The following is a 21,663-nucleotide window of genomic DNA, read 5'->3' as shown; positions in this document are numbered from 1 at the left end:
TAATATCTCATGTGGTTTCAGTGTTACCAACAAAGATAGTTGCTTTGTGTGAAGCTTCAGGTCCGTGGATCACAGGTAACGTTCCCATTTGCTCTTGCTCTCTTCTTTATTACTAGAGGAAAAAAAAAAAAATTCCCACTCCTAGGATATGGGGGGACAACATAGTCACCAATTTAACTCATAAATGTACAGTTTGGAAAACCTGAAAGAAAATCTATTTGATAGGGAAATCCCCCCCCCCCCCCCCCAAAATTACTATGCAAAATTTCTGAATTATCAGTGGTAATAAATACTGTCATGGATGGAATTAGAAGAGGTTCATGTGGGTTGGGATGATACCTGTAGTGTAAGCTCTATCATTAGGTTTGATGCTGCAATCTTAGTGCTAATCTGCATTCTGTATGTTATATCTCCATAAAGTCCTTGCCTTTTGCTGCAGCTGAATGATGTATGGTCTTGGCTATTGCAGGGCACATAAGTTGGCTGTCACCGTTTCTTTCTGCAGGTCTTTATTTTGCTTAGCTTTTTTCCATGAAGCAGCAGTAGAGAGCTGCAGTCTGTGTTTTGTAGACACTTTCTTTAGATGGGGCAGATTAGTGAATGTAAAGGTACCTGTTAGTATAATGGAATAATATAGACTGGGTGCAGTCAGATGAGGCCTTGTCTACACTATTATTTAAAAAGTATAAAGCCTGCGCCTGGTTTTGTCGAATTAACACTTCAGAGTGATGACAAGTGGGATTTAAAGTGTCACTGTCGTCTATTTATTTATTTTTGCAGAAATCAATAGTACAGGCGATTTTAAGAAACTTTGTAATTTGGTTTATTAGCTGAAAAATGCATTTTTATCATGAAAAAGCAGTTTAAAACTCTCCACCCTGTCTTCATTGTTTTCTATGGAGAGGGGAGGGGTGGAGGGAGATGAGGCACCAAAACAGGACAACAAAGAGTTAATTTACAGCTACATCACCGGGCTATCTCCTCTGACAGTCAGCACCGACCTCTCTGACCTCTGAATACCGGCTTTCACACAGCTGCTTTCACACAGCTGCCACAGTGTAATCCTTTGTTCTCTGCTCCCTGCTGCTGACTAATCTCCCTCCCCCTTCCCCTCTCCATAGGTTACACAGGGCCTGACTGATGTAAAAGAGTAGAGATTTCCTAAAAACGAGCAGTGAATAAGAGAAAGGAGGGGGGGGGGGGGCTGGGGAAAGTCTTTTTGAATGCAGATAATGGCAGATTTGCCTAATATACCCAATTACAAAGTTTCTTAAAATCGCCTGTGCTAATGAAAAAAATTAAACGACAGTGACACTTAATGTTTTCCATGCTGGTGTTGAGCCTCCTCTATGGTGCCTAGTTCTTTCTCATTCTCTCCATTTCCGAGGTTGGGTGTAGGGCTGAGCTGTTTGTCAGTAGTTCACTGACTTCTGTAAAAAAATCATCAGACAACATCTCCTATACTACTGTTATGACATAGTGAAAACAATCTTGCACTGTGCTGGGCTGGTGATCTATACACTACAGTACTATAGATGGCATGTGGGGGAGAAAGGGTTACTGATGCACTGGGTTTGCAATATATAAGCAGAAATGAAATAAACTTAACTGCAGCAGCATTACAGCAAGCTCTGAACAGCCTGCAATGTGTTACACAGTACGCTGTAGATGGCATGTAGAGGAGAAGGAATTACTGAGAGATTGGGTTTGCTCTGTGAGCAGAAAGGAAATAGTGATGGGAAGGCAGGCAAATGATTACAATTGCTGCTGAGATAAGGGAAGCCTCTACCTTGTATGCAGAGCTGTACTTGCCATTAGGTGCTGATAAGCCCCTGGGCAGCAGCGCTTCTCTGTATAGTGATGAGATCCATAGAGAATCTGCCATAAACAGTCCCCATACACCATAAACGTTAGTCAGTCTAAGGTGTATGGGGCTCTCTTGAACAATAGCTGGTGAAATATTGGCCAAACGTTCGTCTGTCAGTTATTGAAGGTGCATGCTCACCCTAAAGGGGTTAAAAACATGGCCACTTTTCCCCCTCTCTTGTCTCTAGATTGGGTGGGGTTTGGAACTTGGTCCCATTGAAGTAAATGGAGCTTAATTGCAAACCACACCTGACCTGGAGACAAGAGAGGGGGGAAGTGGCCATGTTTTTGTAGCACTGGAAAACCCCTTTAAAGAGGATGTACCACCAGGTACATCCTCTTTAACCTGAAGCCACGGATCGAACGGCGCCGGCACGGGGAAGCCGGTGCCGCGGTCAATTTTCCGGACTGAGGCCCTTTTCCCGTGCACTGCGCCGTTCTATGCACCGTAATCGGCCGGTGCTCAAGCACTGGAGGTCGGCCCGCCCGCCCCCAGTGGGAAGGAATTTTCCTCCCCTGTATGACGCGGCTTCCTTAAAATGAATGGAGCCGCGTCATACAGGGGAGGGAATTCCCTCCCACTGGGGGCGGCCCGGCCTACCTCCAGTGCTTGACCACCGGCCGGTTCCGGTCCGGAAAACTGACCGCGGCATCGGCTTCCCCGTGCTGGCGCCGTTCGATCCGGAATGGAACTGAGTTTCAAAACCCCACCCAATCTGGAGACAACAGTAGAGGGAAAGTGGCCATGTTTTTGTAGCGCTGGCTAACCCCTTTAAGTCTATATGCTTAGGGCGGCACCATTTATAAATACCACCCTGCTTGTATGGACAGTGCAGTGTATTCTAAAGCTTGGGGTCCTATTACACAGAGTGATTTTTTTTTTTACGACTAACGATAAACGATCGCAAACAAGATTGTTTATGGTTAACCTGAAATCGTTCACCATATTACACAGAATGATAGTCGTTATTGCGATTGTTAAAATGATCGTTTACTCCCATCTGATCCTAGCAAAACAACGGACAATGTGCAATTACACTGAACGATTAGTGAAAAAATGCGGAACTTGAACGAACGTAGAATTACAGCGAACGATTAACGATCATTTTAGGTTCAGATCTAAATCAACGATCGTAAACACGAACGATTTTTCGCTCGTTGCCTGCAATTACACAGAATGATTATCGTTTAAATTCGAACTATATAACGATTTTTCGCACGATAATCGTCCCATGTGATAGTGCCCTTACAGTTTGCAGGTACAGAGCCCAGGCTTTTCCCCTCTCCTGCACAGGGCACATGGCATGCCCCCTTCCTCACCACCACCACCTTCATGTAATTCATGTTGCTCAGGTTATTACTAGAGAATAATTTCTCCTGACAACAGGGAATGGACCGTAAATCGTACAGAAGGGAAACATCTAATGGACAAGACTTTAGAGCTGTTTTTCTGGAATATGAAGTTGTTTTTGTTGGAGGGAAATTGAGAGAACAGTGACCGTTTTAAGCAAAAGATCAGAAATTTATCAAAAAAGAGAAAACAAAGTGTTAATCTCTCCAATACCCACTGTCCAATTTAAAATGGATGAAAAAACTGATGCAATTGTGTGCAGTCCATATGGATCCGTTTTTTCCATTTAACTTCCATTTATTTTATTATTTTATTTTAACATACACAAAAGTGCGGTTGACCATGTGTTTGTGTACAGTAAAAGTAATCATTTAAAAACAGATCCGTTAAACAGACTACAAAAATGCAGTGTGAATACAGACGTATTTTAGATCAAATATCATCACTGATCAGTATTCCATCTGTGTTTCGTACTGTAAATTCTGACGGGCTCTCTTATAGACAGTAAATTGAATTACGCGCAACTGGTCATTTTCTTGAAAGCATATGGTAGGTTCACATTGACTTTGCATGTATTAGTTATTTGCCAGCGTTCAATGCTAACCCAACAAGGATTCTTTATAAATGCAGCTGAGAGTAGTGTCCTCTTATATATATCGGGTCTTGTGTGTGTGTGTATATATATATATATATATATATATATATATATATATATATATATATATATATAAGTAATAATTATAAAATGTGGTCCAAAGGTAGGTGGACAGTATGTGTAATAGGGTTATGAAGGGGGAGATTTATCAAACATGGTGTAAAGTGAAACTGGCTCAGTTGCCCCTAGCAACCAATCAGATTCCACTTTTCACTTTCCAAAGAGTCTGTGAGGAATGAAAGGTGGAATCTGATTGGTTGCTAGGGGCAACTGGGCCAGTTTCACTCACTTTACACCATGTCCACCCTATTACACATACTGTCCACCTACTTTTGGATATAAAATATATATATATATTATAGTTTTTTTTTTTTTTTTTTTTTTTTTTTTTTTTTTTTATAGTGTTGCATCCAGTGCAACACAATGGAGGGACCCCAGGAATGGCGTTTGGCTTAATTGCTGTGTTTTTTTCAGCTCAGGTAAAACAGGGTAGATACAGGCGTGAGAGGTTTGTTGCAGAAATGTATGCGACTCAATTTATTCCATCTAATTGTTACTATAGCTGATGCATGGATTTTTGCAAGCACCAATCATATGTCATCTGCTGCATATGAATACCTTTAGGCTACGAGCACAATTTTATTTTTTCTCTTTGTGCTTTATTGAGCTTAAAAAAAAAAAAAAAAAAAAAAAAAAAAACACTGTATGCACACAGCCTTAGGGTTAGCTGTCAGGTGACGTGTTTGATGGCGGCATGGACAATAACCCCTGCTGGGGTGAAAGGCAGCGGTAGGATTTGTACTGCTAATGTATATGAATAATCAATCAGTACAAGAACAATGAAGCAAAGTTACCAGACTTTATATTGTAAGGAGACGTGTACTAGATGTAGTGCAGCCCATCTAGGTTAAAGAGACCTGTGTAATAGTTTTTCTCCTGCTGTAGTGCAGTAGGGAAATTTAAAGGGGTTGTCCAGCAAAAATCATTTTCTTTCAAATTAACTGGTTTCAGAAAGTCCTATAGGTTTGTAATTTACTTCTATTGAAAAATCTCAAGTCTTCCCATACTTATCAGCTGCTGTAGGTCCTGTAGGAAATGTTTTCTTTTCAGGCTGTCGCTGCCTGAGACAGGAACTGTCCAGAGCAGCAGCAGCAAATTTCCATAGAAAACCTTTCCTGCTCTGGACAGTTTCTGTCTTGGACAGAGGTGGCAGCAGAGAGCACTTTGTCAGACTGAAAAGAAAACATTTTCTACAGGACATACAGCAGCTGATAGATATGGGAAGACTGGAGATTTTTAAATAGAAGTAAACTACAAATCTATATAACTTTTTGAAACCTATTGCTACCAACGTTCAAACAACATTGACCGATATGTTGGGGAAGAACCCCTTTACACATTTATATGGACAAGGAGAGAAAGGAGCTGCTGCACCTCACACCTATGGCTGATTCTAATGCCTCTCGACTACATTTAAAAACCAACGCCAAGATGTTGGTATATAATTTGATCAAACCATATTGCCCCATGTACCACGTGCAGGTCCCCTGGTTCACACGACTCCCTACACTAACTCACCACTGTGTCAGTCAGCGACCACCAATCCCGCAAAGCGAGCACAAACAGGAAAGGGAGGCCATAGAAAGGCCCTGCAACCCCACTGTCACAGGACCACCGCCGGCGGAGAAAGCTGCCACAAAGCAACACAAGTGTGAACATGGTCTTATCACTCACCATTGCTCCTGCAGGTAGAATGGGAAAAATAGGAGGTACTAGTCATGTGTGCACAGGTGCCTCCTGCTGATGTGGTTACGTGGGTCTTACCAGGAGCCGTGCAAACACTTAGAAAAGAGAGAAACGTAAAATACGGACTCTCCATGTTGCCCTTTACACATTAGTTATTGGTCTGCATTTGATATGGGATATGCTGATAGCATACATGGCTATGCTTGGATGTAATATTAGAATGGCTCCAGGGAAAACACTAAAGAATCCACATTTGACACTTAATATATTTCCGCAGGTTGCTGTAGAAGTCTCAGTACATAAGTCGATCTTTATGAAGTTATTGCTATGCAAGCATCTTAGGAATGTAAATGAGTCCTGAGACTCCACAGGATTTCAAGAACAGTGGCGCTCAGTGTTTTCTCATATACAATGACATGTGTATATATATATATCCCCTATAACCACATGCTAAGTCTGCCCCATTGTCTTAAAGCAATACCGTATTCACCTATTCCCCCCCCCCCCCCCAACGCAAGTGCAAAAACAACAGTATCACTTAAAAATAGTACTACAAAGTGTTCACAGTATGTCTGTCTGTCTGTTTTCTAACCTATTAAAAGTTTTGATATTGCTACATTATATTCCTGAAGCCCCCGTGGTACTTTTTTTTTTTTTTTTTTCCATTTATTTCGATACTTGCAAATGGGCAAATGCTATGAAGTTCCCAGACAGCTGTTAGTTATTGCCCCTCCTCAGTATGGAGCAGTAGCCAGCTAGAACCCTGCTCTGTCTCAATGAGGGGCAGTAACCCCAGAATGGCTGTCTGCAGATGGGCAGTCTTTCCTTTTGGAGAGGTAGCATATCCTTTCTTCCCAGAATTCCCAGTTCCCTATTCCACAGGCTGACCAGGGCCCGATCAATAATTTAAATGAGGCCCGGTCGGCTCTCGTTTACTGGGCCTATTCCACGGCCCGATAATCGTTTAGCGAGGGCTGCAGGGACATCATTACCAATGCAGCCCTTGTTAAACACCAAACATTATCTAACCATGTAGCAGGGCTTCTCCTACACTCCTTATTCCTCCCTGTCCCATGCGCAGCAGGAGCTTTGGAGCGGCCTGTCTGAACCGACAGACCGCTCAGCCAATCACTGGCCAGTGATTGGCTGAGCGCTCTGTCATCTAGCAGGCAGCTCCGAAGCTGCTACTGCGTGCGGGACCAGGAGAAGCCTGCAACATGGTTAGGTAATGTATGGTGCTGCTGAAATCGTTGGTCGCCCGCCGCACACCGCTATTCCACGCAGCGACGCATAGTCGGTGCCCGATGATCTTAGGTTTGACCCTAAATAAACGATCAGCCGATGACGTGATCATTGGCTGATCATTGTCTCTATTCCACAGAGTGATAATCGGCCGATACGGCTGATTATCGCTCCGTGGAACAGGCCTCTTAGCCTCCACAAGTCAGACTGGAGAGAATACACCACTTCCTTTAGGACATACAGCAGCTGATAAGTACTGGAACAATTTATATTTTTAATAGAGGTAAATTACAAATCCCTGGCACTAGTTGATTTGAAAGAAAAAGAAAAAAAAAAAGTAGGAACCAAGAAACCTGAATGGAATGCATATGGTTTATAATATTTTGAGGGCATTCACAAAAGCTGAAAATATGCAGGATATACAGGATGTGCCTGTCACTACACACGGTGGGGAGCTGCCTCACATTGGTTGCTTGTAGAGTTGATCTTGAGTGCTTATTACTCAAGTTGAGCATTTTTTTAACACTAGAGTGCTCAACTTGAGTAACGTGCCCCATTGGAAACAATAAGATATTGGGAGTATTTAACCAGGTGCCCCCCCTGTTGCCGTGCAGGTTGCAGAAGTACAACTCCCATCATGCCCTGCTGACAGGTCATGATGGGAGTTGTACTTCTGCAGCCTGTGACCGTGCAGGTTGCAGAAGTACAACTCCCATCATGATCTGCAACCTGGGTGGCCACATACTGCAGAAGTACAATTCCCATCATGACCTGTCAGCTGGGCATGATGGGAGTTGTAGTTCTGCAAGCTGTGACCATCCAGTTTGCATCTTCCATCATGTCCTATTTTTTTTTCTTCTCATCAGGAAATCCTGAAGGCTTTTTCTGATGGTTTCCTGAAGGTAAAAACGGATTACTGTCAGAAAATCCTGATACTTTCCTGATGACATTTGAGGTCTCCTGATCAGGATTTCCTGACAGTAAAAACTGACACTGACGTGTGAATGGGGCCTAACCTGAGCAGCATGAGGGACTCTGTCTCGCACGGAGCTCAAATGAGCACCCCAATTCTCGATCAAGCACCTTGCTCGACCGAGCGTGCTCCCTAATCTCTAGTAGCTAGTGTAAGCTGAGGGTGGTGGACGAGGACTATAAGGCAAGTTTGCCCTCAACACAGGTTGTGCAGCCAAGGATCACACAGTTCTTTTCCTGCATCACCACTGAAGACAGCGCATTATAGCGGAACAATGAAGATATCCGTAATGTCAGATTCCATACAAGCCGGACACCAATAGTGTTGGGGTCCTATTACATGGCCCGATCATAAACTGTAAACAAGTGCCAATCTTCTAGATCGGGGCTTGTTTACTGAGCAATTAGACAGGCCAACTATCCGGAAGCAAAGGCTGCACGGACATCATTAGCGATGTCCGTGAAGCCCCTGCCTTTAGTGTAAAATAATAAAATAATAACTCTCCTTACCATGTTCCCTGGTATCCTCGGGCCTTCCCAGGTGTCCTTCTTCTCTGCACTGACAGAGTGTCGGCCGCTCAGGCAATCACAGGCTGCGGCCTGTCTCGCCCAGTGACTGGCTGAGCGGCCGGCGGCCTGTCAGTGCAAAGAAGGCGGAGCTGCAAACTCTGGAAGGCCTCAGAGGAGTTATTACTTTATTTTTTATACTACAGTCATCAGCCAACACCCAATAATTTTAGGTCTGGACCTAAAGAAATGATCAGCCGATGATCGTTTCATTGACTGATCATCTTTTCTACATAAATTTTCCTGATTTGGCCGATTATCGCTCCGTGTAATATGGCCCGAAGACAGACCGCCAGTTATGTGGTAGAGGGTAATAGAGATGCTGTAACATTGCTGGTAATGCCTGCTTCCCAGGAGGCAGCCGCTATGGGCTCATCGGGAGCGGCTGCCTCTGAATGCAGCCATTGTTCCCTTACACATCAGCCTTCATTAAGAAAATCTTTACAAGCAAAATATTTGTACTCCGGCAGGTGACGCATTGACGTGAGGTCTCCCCTATTCTTTTACAAGACTTGTTTAAATGCTTGAATAACTACAGAAACCAATTTTAAATAATTACAGAAACCATTCATTTTTGTATAATAATCTGCAAATGTGGTAGACAACCCCCCCTCTTTTTTTTTTTTTTTTCTTTGATCACATGTTTTAAATTGATTTATTATGTATCACTGGTTATTAGTACAGGAAGCTTAGTGAATGCAGAGCTGAAGCTGTCACTTCATTGTGGCTGCATTATTAATGCGTCTATAGAACTCTTGTCAGTCCTAGGTAAAACCAAAGATCATTTTGTAGTCATTTTAATTATCTGCCTATCTATACTGTGTCTCTCCGAAAGTGTCTTATATAAATTTTCGCTCCCAAAGATGCGCTAGGTCTTATTCTGGGCATGTCTTATTTTTCCATGAAGGAGAATTTACATGTCACATGCACAGCAGGGACAGAGCATATGGTATGGCGGCTTCCGGCCACCAGGGGGAGCTTACCACAGCACACTCGTACAGCACAGCAGGGACAGAGCATATGGTATGGTGGCTTCCGGCCAACAAGGGGAACTCATGACAGCACACTCGTACAGCACAACAGGGACAGCGTATGGTATCGCAGCTTCCGGCCACCAGGGGTAGCTTACCACAGTGCACTCGTACTGCACAGCAGGGACAGTATGGTATGGTGACAGGCCATGGGATAACTGCAGACTGCGCAGCTGTACATATGGCAGTACGGGACAATGGGGTGACTGGCCTCTTGATTCCTTGCCTGCACATTTACAAGTGACTGCGAAAGGGATCATCGGGGTTGGTGGCAGGTGACTGTCTTCATGTCCTGCATGCAGCTGCTCTGCAACGGACGGTGAAGGTAGAGGACAGCGGCGGCGGGCTAAAAAGAATCACAGCTGTATGCCCTGGTGATCTGTTCGAATGACATGCTTCCAAACCAAAACTTTGCTAGGTCTTACTTTAGCAATTCAACAAAACCTTTGATTATTAATTATTATTTATTATTATTATTATTATTATTTTATTATGTAAAGGAAGAAAATAATTATTTGGGTTTTTACCTATTCCCACCATAAATTCATAAATTGGTAGACGATACGGACTAAAAAAAAAACTGCATTCAATAGAATTTCAAATCTTTGAAAACCTGTGATGGCTACAAAGATTCTGATTTCTACATCTCATTCTGACAATTATTTTCATAACTCCACAGACAGGAACATAATAAAGGCAAAGCTCAGCCGAGGAGTTGATGATGATTGGCTGCTGGCCGTGCATCACTTTGTGCACTAGGAGATGTGTGGCTGGTGGGTAATGAAAGTATATAGAAAAAATAAAGTTGTCTACACTCCCTCACTCACCGCAGCCATCACTGGATTATGCGCTGTCCCATCTTGGCCAGTGATTGGCTGAGCAGCCTGTCACTGCACAGATCGGTTCAGAAACTTCAGCGGCGGCTGTGGTAAGTGGGGAAAAGCCAGGAGGACACTAGGGAGCGTTGAGGTAAGAAAAATATTATTTTCTATGTATGCAGCAAGGGCTGTGTGGACATCTTGCAGCATAGGCTGCACAGGCTTCGCCAGTGATCATCGTCACATGTAAAAGGATTGGTAAGTGAGCACTGATCTAGGAGATCAGCGCTCGCTTACTGCAAATGTCGTGCTGTGTAATATGGCCTTTACTGTGAAAAGTGTGGTAAGCCTCAGTCAGACATATCTGTCAATGGCTTATGTCTCCATAAAAAAACTGCCCAATCTTTGCCTTCCTGGGAAGAGTCAGAAGGCCATCATGCACATTAGATAGTCTGCTGGTCCCACTGAAATTGGTGAGTTTGACGAACGATAATCTAGTGTGTATGGCTAGCTTTTCATAGAAGCCTTCAGATCCAAAATACGCCGGACAGGGATAATGATCAGTTTATGTATATGTCCCTAAGGCTGGCTTCACACTGCCTTAAAATCTCGGAAAAACTCCAATAAAAATGGCATGTGTTTTTTGTTTAGCAAAAACGTCAGCAGCCAGATGTTAGCTGAAGGTCAGTGGAAGTTTATAATCTGCCTTACACACACATGGGGGGAGAATTATCAAACTGGTGTAAAGTAGAACTGGCTCAGTTGCCCCTAGCAACCAATCAGTTCTATTGGTTCTAGCAAACCAATTCCAAGTTCTATTTTATGCCAGTCAGATAATTTTTTTTCTATTTTTTTGTGGGGGGGGGGGGGGGGGGGGGGCTTTTACTCTCCTTTTATGGTGTTTTTGAGGGCCTGTGACAGTTTTTTTTTTTTTTTTAACGCAGCATGCTGAGGGTGTGGAGTTTTTTCAGCAAACTGTGGCCCTTTTTTTGCCCATAGACTTTAAAGAGGACCTGTCACCCCCCGCGCCGGGGTGACAGGCTCCCCACCCCCCAGATAGATCCCCTTATACTTACCTCATGTCGCAGAGTCCCGCTGCCGGAGCCGGTCCCGGGACGGAGATATCCCGGTGAGAAGCCGGCGCACGCGCTGTGGAGATGGGTCCAGCGTCCATAGAGAATGAATGGAGCCGGACTCATCTCTGCTGCCGGCTTCTCACCGGGATATCTCCGTCCCGGGATCGGCTCCGGCAGCGGGATTCTGCGACATGAGGTAAGTATAAGGAGGTAAGTATAAGGGGATCTATCTGGGGGTGGGAGCCTGTCACCCCGGTGCAGGGGGGTGACAGGTCTCCTTTAATGGGATTGTTCTAGTTATCTCAAAAAACGAGCTGTCTTATAGTAAGATTCTCTTTGTTGTCTATAACAGCCAATCACAGATCAACTTTCATTTCTCATATAATGCTGGTAAAATGGAAGCTGAACTGTGATTGGTCACTATGGACAAGAAGGAGAATTTTACCATCTTACCCTAAGGCCCAGTTCAAACGTCGGAATTCCACGGCAGAGCTCTCCACCGTGGAATCCCGCTGTGGTCCATCGTGTCCTGCAGTATCTCTATCGGAGGGCGCGCGTGCGCCTCCGCTTCCTCCCCTCTCCGCTCAAGAATTGACATGTCGCGCATGCCCTTCCATAGAGATACTGCAGGGCACTGATCCCGGCGGAGAGCTCCATCGTTTTTTGCTCAGTGTGAACAGCTTGATAAATCTCCACTCTTTATACAGACGCAGAAAGATCTTTATATCCTTCACCACAAATCTTATTTGTAGACATACTAAGAATATAATAAGGAGGCGATGCTTCCTTTTTTAACCCTCCGAGGCCCTGTTAGCAGTTGCTATGTGAGTTGCGCTGGCTGCGTACATTGCTAAGTGTTGCTGAATCACCAGCAGGCAGCTCCTGGCAGGCTTCTGCTGCCTACATCAGGGAATTGCTTGCACTATGTAAATGGATTCTATATAAGAAGTAATTGGAGGCTGAGTAATGGATTCCCAGGTCTACATGAAGAGACGCTGCTTTCAGCCCTTAGATGGGGAATAGAAAGGGATTGAAGGGAAGAGTTAACCAATGTTAACCTTGATAAATCTCCTCTGGGTTCCTGTTCTTGCACATTTTCTGATATTTAATGAGGAGCTTTCCATGGCACAGCATGGTGGCCTTCTACCGGAATAATAAGGGGCCCCGTTGTGTTTTTATAGTGCACAGACGAATAAAGAATTTTGGACGTTAGGCGACATATTGCCAATTGTACGAGATATGGGACGCCTGTCATACAGAACGTGTGCGCAGTGCCTTGTGGTATTTCTCCTAATGTCTGTAGAATAAGGTTGGAGTTCTATATAGAGATTACATTACATTGGTGGCCTGGGTTTTCTCCACGGTCTCTATTATTAGCATTGTGCTAATGGCCCAGGAGATGGAACTGTATTGTTACGCTGAGGATGGTGCACAGTGCAGCCTGAGAAAGGGGCAAAGGGAAGCAAATCTTCATAGTTTATTCCTTTAAAGCAGGGATGGGGAACCTCTGGCCCTCCAGCTGTTGCAAAACTACAATTCCCATCATGCCCGGACAGCCAAAGCTAAAGCCTCCTTCCTAAGTACTTGTAGTGCCATGGTGTGTTAAAGGGGTACTCCGTAAAAAAAAAATCTTTCATATCAACTGGTTTCAGAAGGTTATATAGATCTGTAATTTACTTCTATTTCAAAATCTCAAGTCTTCCAGTACTTATCAGCTGCTGTATGCCCTGCAGGACGTGGTATATTCTTTTCAGTCTGACACAGTGCTCTCTGCTGCCACCTGTGTTCGTGACAGGAACTTTCCAGAGCAGCAGCAAATTCCCATAGAAAACCTATCCTGCTCTGGAGAGTTCCCGAAATATTAAAAGGTAGTCGTCTTGGTGTATGTAAACTTCTGTCCGACTGCAAGTTTTGGAATTTTGATGGTTACCTTTGTTCTTTCATATTCCATCCTTCAGAATTATTCAGGTATTTGAGTTTGGCCTAAATTATCAATATAGATAATGGAATGTTATGACGTGACAACTTTTCAGGCTAAATGGGAACTCTGGCCAAATTAGTTTTTCTTTAAAATCAGCTGGTGTCAAAGTTATACAGATTTGTAAATTGCTTCTATTTAAAATCTCCAGTCTTCCAGTACTTATTAGCTGCTGTATGTCCTACAGGAAATATAGTCTTTCCAGTCTGATACAGTGCTCTTTGGTGTCCCACCACGAGTGTTTCTATTTGAACACCCCTCGCAAAAGCCTGGTGCTTCAAAAGTAAAGTGGTGATGAAGTATTGTATAAGTTTTGCCACTAGATGTCACTATGTCTATTTATGTATATATGTTGCACAGCTGTAGTCACCTAAGGGTTACTGTATTGTATTTTGTGATTCTGTGCACCAATAAGAGAGACTCTTTTCTTCTACCTATCTCTATTCTCTTTCCTTCTCACACTCTTCTCCACCACTCATAGGAACTGTTACATACACCCTGTAGGAAGTAGTCACATGGGGAGTCCTACAGGACAGGAAGTATACCGTACTGCGAGTTTGCTGTCAATCTTTGAAGTTCCTGTACAGTGTATAATTCATATTGGATGGAGTTTCTGAGGCGCTGCACAGATACCAGTGTCCGTTCAGCAATGCAGGACTTTATCTACAACTAAAAACATAAGGCTCCATTTCTTTTTCTATCTTGCTTTTCAGACTTGATACAAGCTACCAATGAGACAAATGTGAATATCCCTCAGATGGCAGACACATTGTTTGAGCGAGCCACAAATAGCAGCTGGGTGGTTGTGTTTAAAGCCTTAGTCACAACTCATCATCTAATGGTCCATGGGAATGAGGTAAGTCTGTGCTCACTATTATGGGGGTATGCTAAAGGGTAAAGTGCTGGCGTATCACAAGGGGGGTGTCACAACTTTCTGTACGGGGGTGGGGTGTCATTGTTAAATCAGTGTTGTGACCCCTTCATTCTCAGAATCGGTGGGGGCACTAGAGGGTAGATACCACAAATAATATGCTATCACTTTGAAATGGGAATACCGCTTTAAATGTGGTAGCTGTTTAGGTCCTGATTAGAGATGAGCGAGTTTACAGTAATAACAAAGTGAAGCACTTCATTATCTCTGTAATCCACTTATCAACCTTTTTCCATTTAACTCACTGCCGCTCCATGCCGCTTCTCCCTGTGTGTTGGGAAAAGCTGGATCCAGTCCTGGGAAACTCTGAGAAGTTTCCCAGGACTGGATCCAGCTTTTCCCAGAACCCGGGGAGGAATGGCACGGAGCAGCAATGAGTTAAAAGGCAGCCGACTGATAAGCGAATCTCAGAGATTGGGGGGGGGGGGTAGCTTTCATATCTGTAGCAACATGTAAGGCTGTGTTCACACTGCATTTTTGCAGTCTTTTTTTTAATCTGTTTTATGCAAAAAAAAATAAAAAATGAAAAATAGATCAAAACAGATTCACACGAATGCATCAGTTTTTTCCATCTGTTTTTAATTCTTTTTTTTTATAATGGAAAAAAACGGACCAAGATGCGATCTTTTTTTTTTTTTTTAGCGCACACAAAAATGTGGTCGACAACGTTTTTGTGTATGCTAAAAAAAAGTGTTTTGATCCTTTTTTTTTTTATTATTATTTAATGAAGGAATGGGAAAAAAAGGATCAAAATGGATGGATGCACATTTTTTTTTTCATGCATTATACGGGTGGAAAAAAAAATAATTAAAAAACGCAGTGTGAACCCAGCCCCAATCTTAAATTTGCTTCTTGTATACAGAAGAAACCCTAATACAAGTGTCTATACAAACCCATGCATGCTAATTCTATGGAATGAATCAATGTATATGAACATATCTGTATGCACAATCGCCAGAACAGTTTTAACTTTTTTTTTATTATTATTATTATTTTAGAGATTCATCCAGTATTTGGCATCTCGGAACACACTATTTAACCTTAGCAACTTTTTGGACAAAAGTGGATCACATGGTAAGGATGGTAAGCAAATCTGCAGTATGTATCATATGCCGACCAGGCAAAGAATGGGGCTGCAGACTTTCTACAGATTTGACCTTATAAATTAAAAGGATTGTTTTTCCGCAATTTTTTTTTTTTTTTTTTTTTTTTTAGTGTTCGCTACTTGAGGATGGCTTTTTTAAACCTCCATTCTCTCTCTCGCACACACACACACATGCTGAAGGATGAGTGGTGCGTTACCCATGCTTCAAACCAGTACATGTGATTTCCTTTTTGCTTTACTATACTTTTTGCTACACTGCATTATTCATTCATACATTTCAACAGGAAATACCCATTTTTACATAGTAATTTGTTATGATTTTTTCACAACGGGTTATTCCTAGGGAAAACAGGATTCGGGAGACAATGTCCTAACTCGCCCATAATGTTTTCCGTCAGCTGTAGATAAATAGCTCTCCTAACAATGACCTGTTTTAGCTTTAGAATAAAAAGAATGCTTTTGCACTTTGTTTGCACGATTTTTAGCCCTGACCCCCTTGGCATACTTTATAGGTGACATCTATGTCAGGGAATTCTATTCCCTTGAGATATTTGTTACAGGTATTTAAAGGAAGTCACAGCTATATATAGCCTTATAGTTCATGGACAGATCAGATTTAGTAGACCTTTTAGTTTTTAGATTCTAGAACTCCCATAATACCTCATCTTTCAGATTTTCTATCAGATCCCAATATTACTCGTCTTTCTTACTATTATTTTGATGATTTTAATTGACTTGTTCTGAGACCTTTCACTGTAAGACTGTACTTCTAACTGCACGACGCAATGGCAGAAATGCATTTGGGTCTGTTTGCTGCATAATTAAGACTAATAAATAAGATCTTTACATTGGGACATAAACTGGCCATAGGGATATTATATATAATGGCTTAAAGTGTAGCTGAAGTTCAGGTCAGTGAGATGAGTTAATTGGGCAGAATGTGTCTTAAAGTGAATGTACCATCAGGGACATTGCTTTTTTAAATGTTTTTATTTTAATTTTAACATCAACCAGTCACGCCAGTGCGAGGATCCTGGTGACGTTCTCATTTGATTTTGAAACGCCTCCCGATTCCTGTGCTTGGCGCCATTATTTTTCCGTGCACCAGCCCGGCTCTATGCACTGTGCTGCCCCCATGTGTGATCATATTCTCTCCCCTCTGTGACGCGTGTCCATTGATTCTAATGGAGCTGCGTCACGTAGGTGAGGGGATATCGTCACACTGGTGGTGGTGGGCACACCCCCAGTGCATAGAGCCAGGCCAGTGCACGGCAAAAGAATGGTGGCCAGCACAGGAACAAGGAGGCATTCAAAATCCACCGGGATCCCTGTTCCAGCACCGATCGACTCATGTAAAAAAAAAAAACTATGTACCTGATGGTACATTTGCTTTAAAATGGAAAAGTTGCATTTACTTCTTTTTGGCAGCTCCATAGAAAATGAATGCAGGGCGCATTCATGATCTGGAGCTGTATTCTGCAGGGTTCTTTATGTAAGATTAAAGGGACTCTGTACCAACAATCTGCCCACCCCAAACCCCTTGTACCTTCAGATAGCTTCTTTTAATCCAAGTTCTGTCCTGGGGTCCGTTCGGCAGGTGATGCAGTTATTGTCCTAAAAAACAATTTTTAAACTTGCAGCCCTGTGTCAGACTGCTGTGGCCTAGAGTATCTGTGCATTATGTTGGCACAACCTCTCTGTCCCTCCTCCCCACCCTCCTCATCATTAGGAATGCCCCAGGCAGTTTGTCTCCTATTCATCAGCTGTGTGAACACGGCACATGGGCTGGATCTTTAAGGCACCTGTGCAGTGTTTACTGCAGAGGAATAGGAAAAATCCAGCCAGGGGCATTTCTAATGATGAAGAGGGTGGGGAGGAGGGAGGGAGAGGTGGTGCAAGGTTAGGGTACAGATATTCTAGGCCACGGCAGTTTGACAGAGGGCTGCAAGTTTAAAAGTTGTTTTTTTAGGACAATAACTGCATCACCTGCCGAACGGACCCCAGGACAGATCTTGGATTAAAAGCAGCTATCTGAAGGTACAAGTGGTTGGGGGGGGGGGGGGGGGGCAGATTGTGGGTACAGATTCACTTTAAATACATGGGTTCAGTTGGCAGGGAAATCTTATAGACTAGTAGGATAAATGTACAGTGGATTTGCTGCAAGTATTATGTGAAGAATTTTGCACGGAAAGGCAACAGTGGATTACATTAAGAATAACTGAGATGAATCTTTTCATATCGCCTCTATACAGTGGAATTTTTCTGCACAAAGGCTTACTATTTTGGACTCTTAAAGGGGTACTCTGGCCCTTTAAAATGTTCATATATTATTGCCCTTTATATAGAACATAATAAAGAGGCTACTCGTACCTAGCCATGCTTCCCCGGGGTCCTTCGGTGGTGGATGCATCCAGAGCCTTAAGTGTCGCAAACACAAAACAAATTTAATCTAGATGTTAGACCCTCAATGATTTAGGAAAGCAGTGACAACCACAGAGCCATCCCAAGGAATATAAACAGTTAAAGGGCATGTATTATTTAGATTTATTTTTTATATTGATTAGAAATTGGATACAAAAGTTCATTCTATAGTGACTAATTCCCTTTAAGATCTCGTGAATGGTTGCCATTGTGAACATGATAACTCATAAAATTACCCTTCCCGACTCCTACTTTCTGATGCCCAGTTACCCACTCTTCCCAGACTACCCAGCATCGACCATTTACATTTATTATAAATGCCCGGCACTCTGTGGTCCTGTAGCACTTCCATCAGCATGGCTGGTACATTGTAGTGAGCATTTTCTGGGTTACACATCTGAACCTTTCGGTGTGATGTTTCTTCTGCTCTGCGTGCGCTCTAGTTAAAAAAGTTCATTGGAGACGTATGAAACAGAGGCACTACTAAGTCGGTTGTACGGCATGATTTATTCATGGTGCTGCTTTTACTTTTATTGTGATGCCATTCTTGATCCCTGTCTGTCTGGAAACCAGAAAACCAAAGGAAACAATAAAGAACTCACACAGAGGAATTGTGGTTGGATTCCTACATGGCCATTGTTGTGCCGTCTACCTGGAGGAGTTTTTATACAGACTAATTGTTCTGTCTGAACATTAAGAAACACATAAAAGATGCATTAAATTACTGAATGTGTGTGTGATATATATATATATATGTGTATGTATGTATGTATGTGTGTGTGTGTATATATATAATATATAGTATGTGTGTATATACATATATAATATATAGTATGTGTGTATATACATATATAATATTATATATATATATATATATATATATATATATATATATATATATATTATAGAAATGTAGATTAACTTTTCTCCTTCTCCTCTTCTTCTTAAAGGGGTATTCCAGGCAACAAGTAAAATTTGGCAGCAGACACCCTGCTTAAGGCCCTATTCCACGGAACTTTTTCAAACTATTATCGTTCATAAAATCGTTCAAACGACCGCTCGTTAACGATATTCGTTCTGTGAAATAGCTGTAAACGAGCGAACGACAACAGCGAAATCGTCGTTGAGTCGTTCACTATTTTTTTTCAACATGTCAGAAAAAAAAAAGCGTTGGTCTTTCAACAATAATTCGCTAATCTTTTTGTTGAATAAAAAAATCTTTCAGTCGTTCTTGAAATGTCTACCTACATTTCCCCACTTCTTAAACGACCATGTAACGATGTAACGACCGCAAAAAAATCGTTACACTACAGATATCGTTCACGTTCCCCCACGTATTATGTGTTATCGTTTGCTTAATAAAAAAATCGTTAAGTGCTCGTTAACTAGCGGTTGTTGGAGCGAGTCTGTGAACGATAATCGTTCCGTGAAATACCTCTCCCATTTTACTGTGCAACATCAAATTACAGGCTCCAGGATCCTTGCTGGAACTCATTTTCCCCTGGGTTCTTTTGTCGTCTCGACCCAGAGGAAAGTCCCCGGCTTAACTGATGGATTGGCTGCTCAGCCAATCAGTGTGGGTAGCCCATCGGCCTCGTCATGACCTCGCTGGTGCAGAAGAACCTGGAGCCTGGCGGGAAGAGGGGTGGGGGTGTCTGGGAGCAGTAAGACGGTTCTGCACGGGGACAGGTTAGTACAGTTATTTTATTATGTTCCCGCACGCCTGCCGGCAGCTAAAATTACTTGTTGCCCAGAGTATCCCTTTAACCTAATGCACAAAAAATTTATGATCATGACACAATTATTGGTCCAAAAATCTGTATACCAGTCTGTATGCTCAGCCTGCGAAAACTAATACTGTACATGTACATTTAGAACTGTAGAATGCAGTGGAAGTTGTTAATGCAATATTAATAAATGTTGTTGTTGTTTATTATTATTACTGTAATTGGAGGAGGAACCACTAACTAGTACCCACAGGCAGTCCATTAGAACAAAGTGCTGATTTGGATGCAAAGTTAGCACTACAACATAAAAAAACAGACACATTTCCAGTTATTTACATGTTTCTCCAGTAACACATAAAAAAATATTAAGATAAAGTCTGATGTATCACAGATAAAAAAAAATAAAAAAATGTAGTCTCTAAATGAGAAAAAAACATTATACTTTATATACTTTTTACTATATACCTAATACTTTTCGAATGTACTGAAGAAAAAAGAATCTAATAATCTGCACCATAATAAACAACAAAACAAAAAAGGCACCACAAAAAAACTTTAGGCTATGTTCCCACACAGTATTTTGCAACCAAAACCAGGAATGGATTGAAAACACAGAAAGGTTATGCTCACACACTGTTGAAATTGAGTGGATGGCCGCCATTTAACGGCAAATAAAAGTCAAAATAACGGCTGTTTTAAAATAACAGTTATTATTTGTCATTAAATGGCGGCCATCCTCTCAATTTCAACAGTGTGTGAGCATAACCTTTCTGTGTTTTCAATCCACTACTGGTTTTGGTTACAAAATACTGGGAACGTAGCCTTAGGGTGCCTTCACACAGGACGTATCGCAGCAGAAATCTCGCTGCAAAACTATGATATAAGTTCCTGACAGGTCCCTGTGAATACATATTTGCAGCAGTCTATGTAAATCACCCGCCCTTTAACCCTTTAATCGGATCCTGCTGTATTCAATACATTACCTGTCTTCAATCCTTGCTGCACAGGGTCCCGGCTTCCTGCTCTCCCGCCCAGCCAATCAGGGTGTTGCCCAGCCGCAGCCATTGATTGGCTGGGAAGGAGAGCAGGAAGCTGGGACCCCGTGCAGCAAGGATTGAAGACAGGTAATGTATTGTATACAGCGGGTGATTTACATACTTGCAGCGGTCTAAAAGACTGTTGCGAGTATGTATTCACAGGGACCTTCCAGGACCTTACACTGTAGCGGATCTAGCTGCAAAACTTGCAGCGAGATTTCAGCTGCAATACGTCCTGTGTGAAGGCACCCTTAGGCTAAGGTCACACGTAGTATGAGACCGGCCGTTCCGTGACCCGGCCAGGTCACGAAACGGCCGATCTCAGAAAAGATTATCCCGGACGGTACTGCAGTACTGGCCGGCAGATCTTTAGCACCGTTGAGTTCTGATGCAGGCGCATCTGTGCGTGCCTGTATCAGTACTCCCCACTGCACACAATGGAGCGTGCGGCAGCAGCCGCTCGCTCCGTTGTGTGAAATGACAGGGTTTTCAGCAGCCGCTATTCAGCGAATAGCACATGTCAATTTTCTACGGCACCGTTGGGGGTCCCGGACAGAGTAAATACTATGTGTAAGTACCGCAGAAATCCCTTTTCTGTGGAACTTGCGTAGTGTGAACATAGCCTTATAGTGTATTTATGTCCTACTGACTTTAGGTAACGTTTGTTCATCGACATTTTAGCAAAAAAAATTGTCTCTTTCTCATAAAATGCCTTGTGACACTAGACTTACAGAATAATAAATGTCCAGCTTTCCATGTTCCTGAATGTTTACAGAAGGAATGTGTTGGGAATAATTTAAAGCAATATTCATCATTTCCAGTTTCCCCCCCTTTCTCCTTTAGGTTATGATATGTCAACATTTATTAGACGCTACAGTAGATATCTCAACGAAAAAGCATTCTCCTACAGACAAATGGCATTTGACTTCGCCAGAGTGAAGAAAGGGTATGACTATTCATCTGTATGTAATCCAGTCCTGGTGTCCAGCAGATAATCTAGTTTTTTTATGAATATTTTCTGATATTCTGATGAATAGTTTGTAGGAATGATTTGATTTGCAGTCTATTAGAAGGGAGTTCTAAATAACTTTTTTTTTATTTTCCTAGATTTTTATTTTTTTCAATTGAAAGTTTATTTTG

The 21,663-nt window shown here is 42.4% G+C and overlaps 1 protein-coding gene across 11 annotated transcripts in view; it reads left to right on the top strand.

Moving 5' to 3' along the window:
- Nucleotides 1–21,663, top strand: part of SNAP91 (synaptosome associated protein 91) — a 92,423-nt gene that overhangs the window by 19,480 nt on the left and 51,280 nt on the right. For 7 of the 11 annotated variants that reach the window (XM_069973530.1, XM_069973528.1, XM_069973527.1 and 4 more), the window contains exons 3-5: nucleotides 14,016–14,158; nucleotides 15,232–15,316; nucleotides 21,367–21,469. In XM_069973530.1, the coding sequence (XP_069829631.1) occupies nucleotides 14,016–14,158; nucleotides 15,232–15,316; nucleotides 21,367–21,469 (331 nt within the window). The remainder of the gene's footprint in view (nucleotides 1–14,015; nucleotides 14,159–15,231; nucleotides 15,317–21,366; nucleotides 21,470–21,663) is intronic. The other 4 variants (XM_069973529.1, XM_069973524.1, XM_069973522.1 and 1 more) reach the window with 1 other exon arrangement.

The sequence above is a fragment of the Dendropsophus ebraccatus genome, chromosome 6 (genome assembly GCF_027789765.1).
Source record: "Dendropsophus ebraccatus isolate aDenEbr1 chromosome 6, aDenEbr1.pat, whole genome shotgun sequence".
In the NCBI taxonomy this organism is placed as follows: Eukaryota; Metazoa; Chordata; class Amphibia; order Anura; family Hylidae; genus Dendropsophus; species Dendropsophus ebraccatus.
This window is presented reverse-complemented; position numbering and strand designations above follow the sequence as displayed.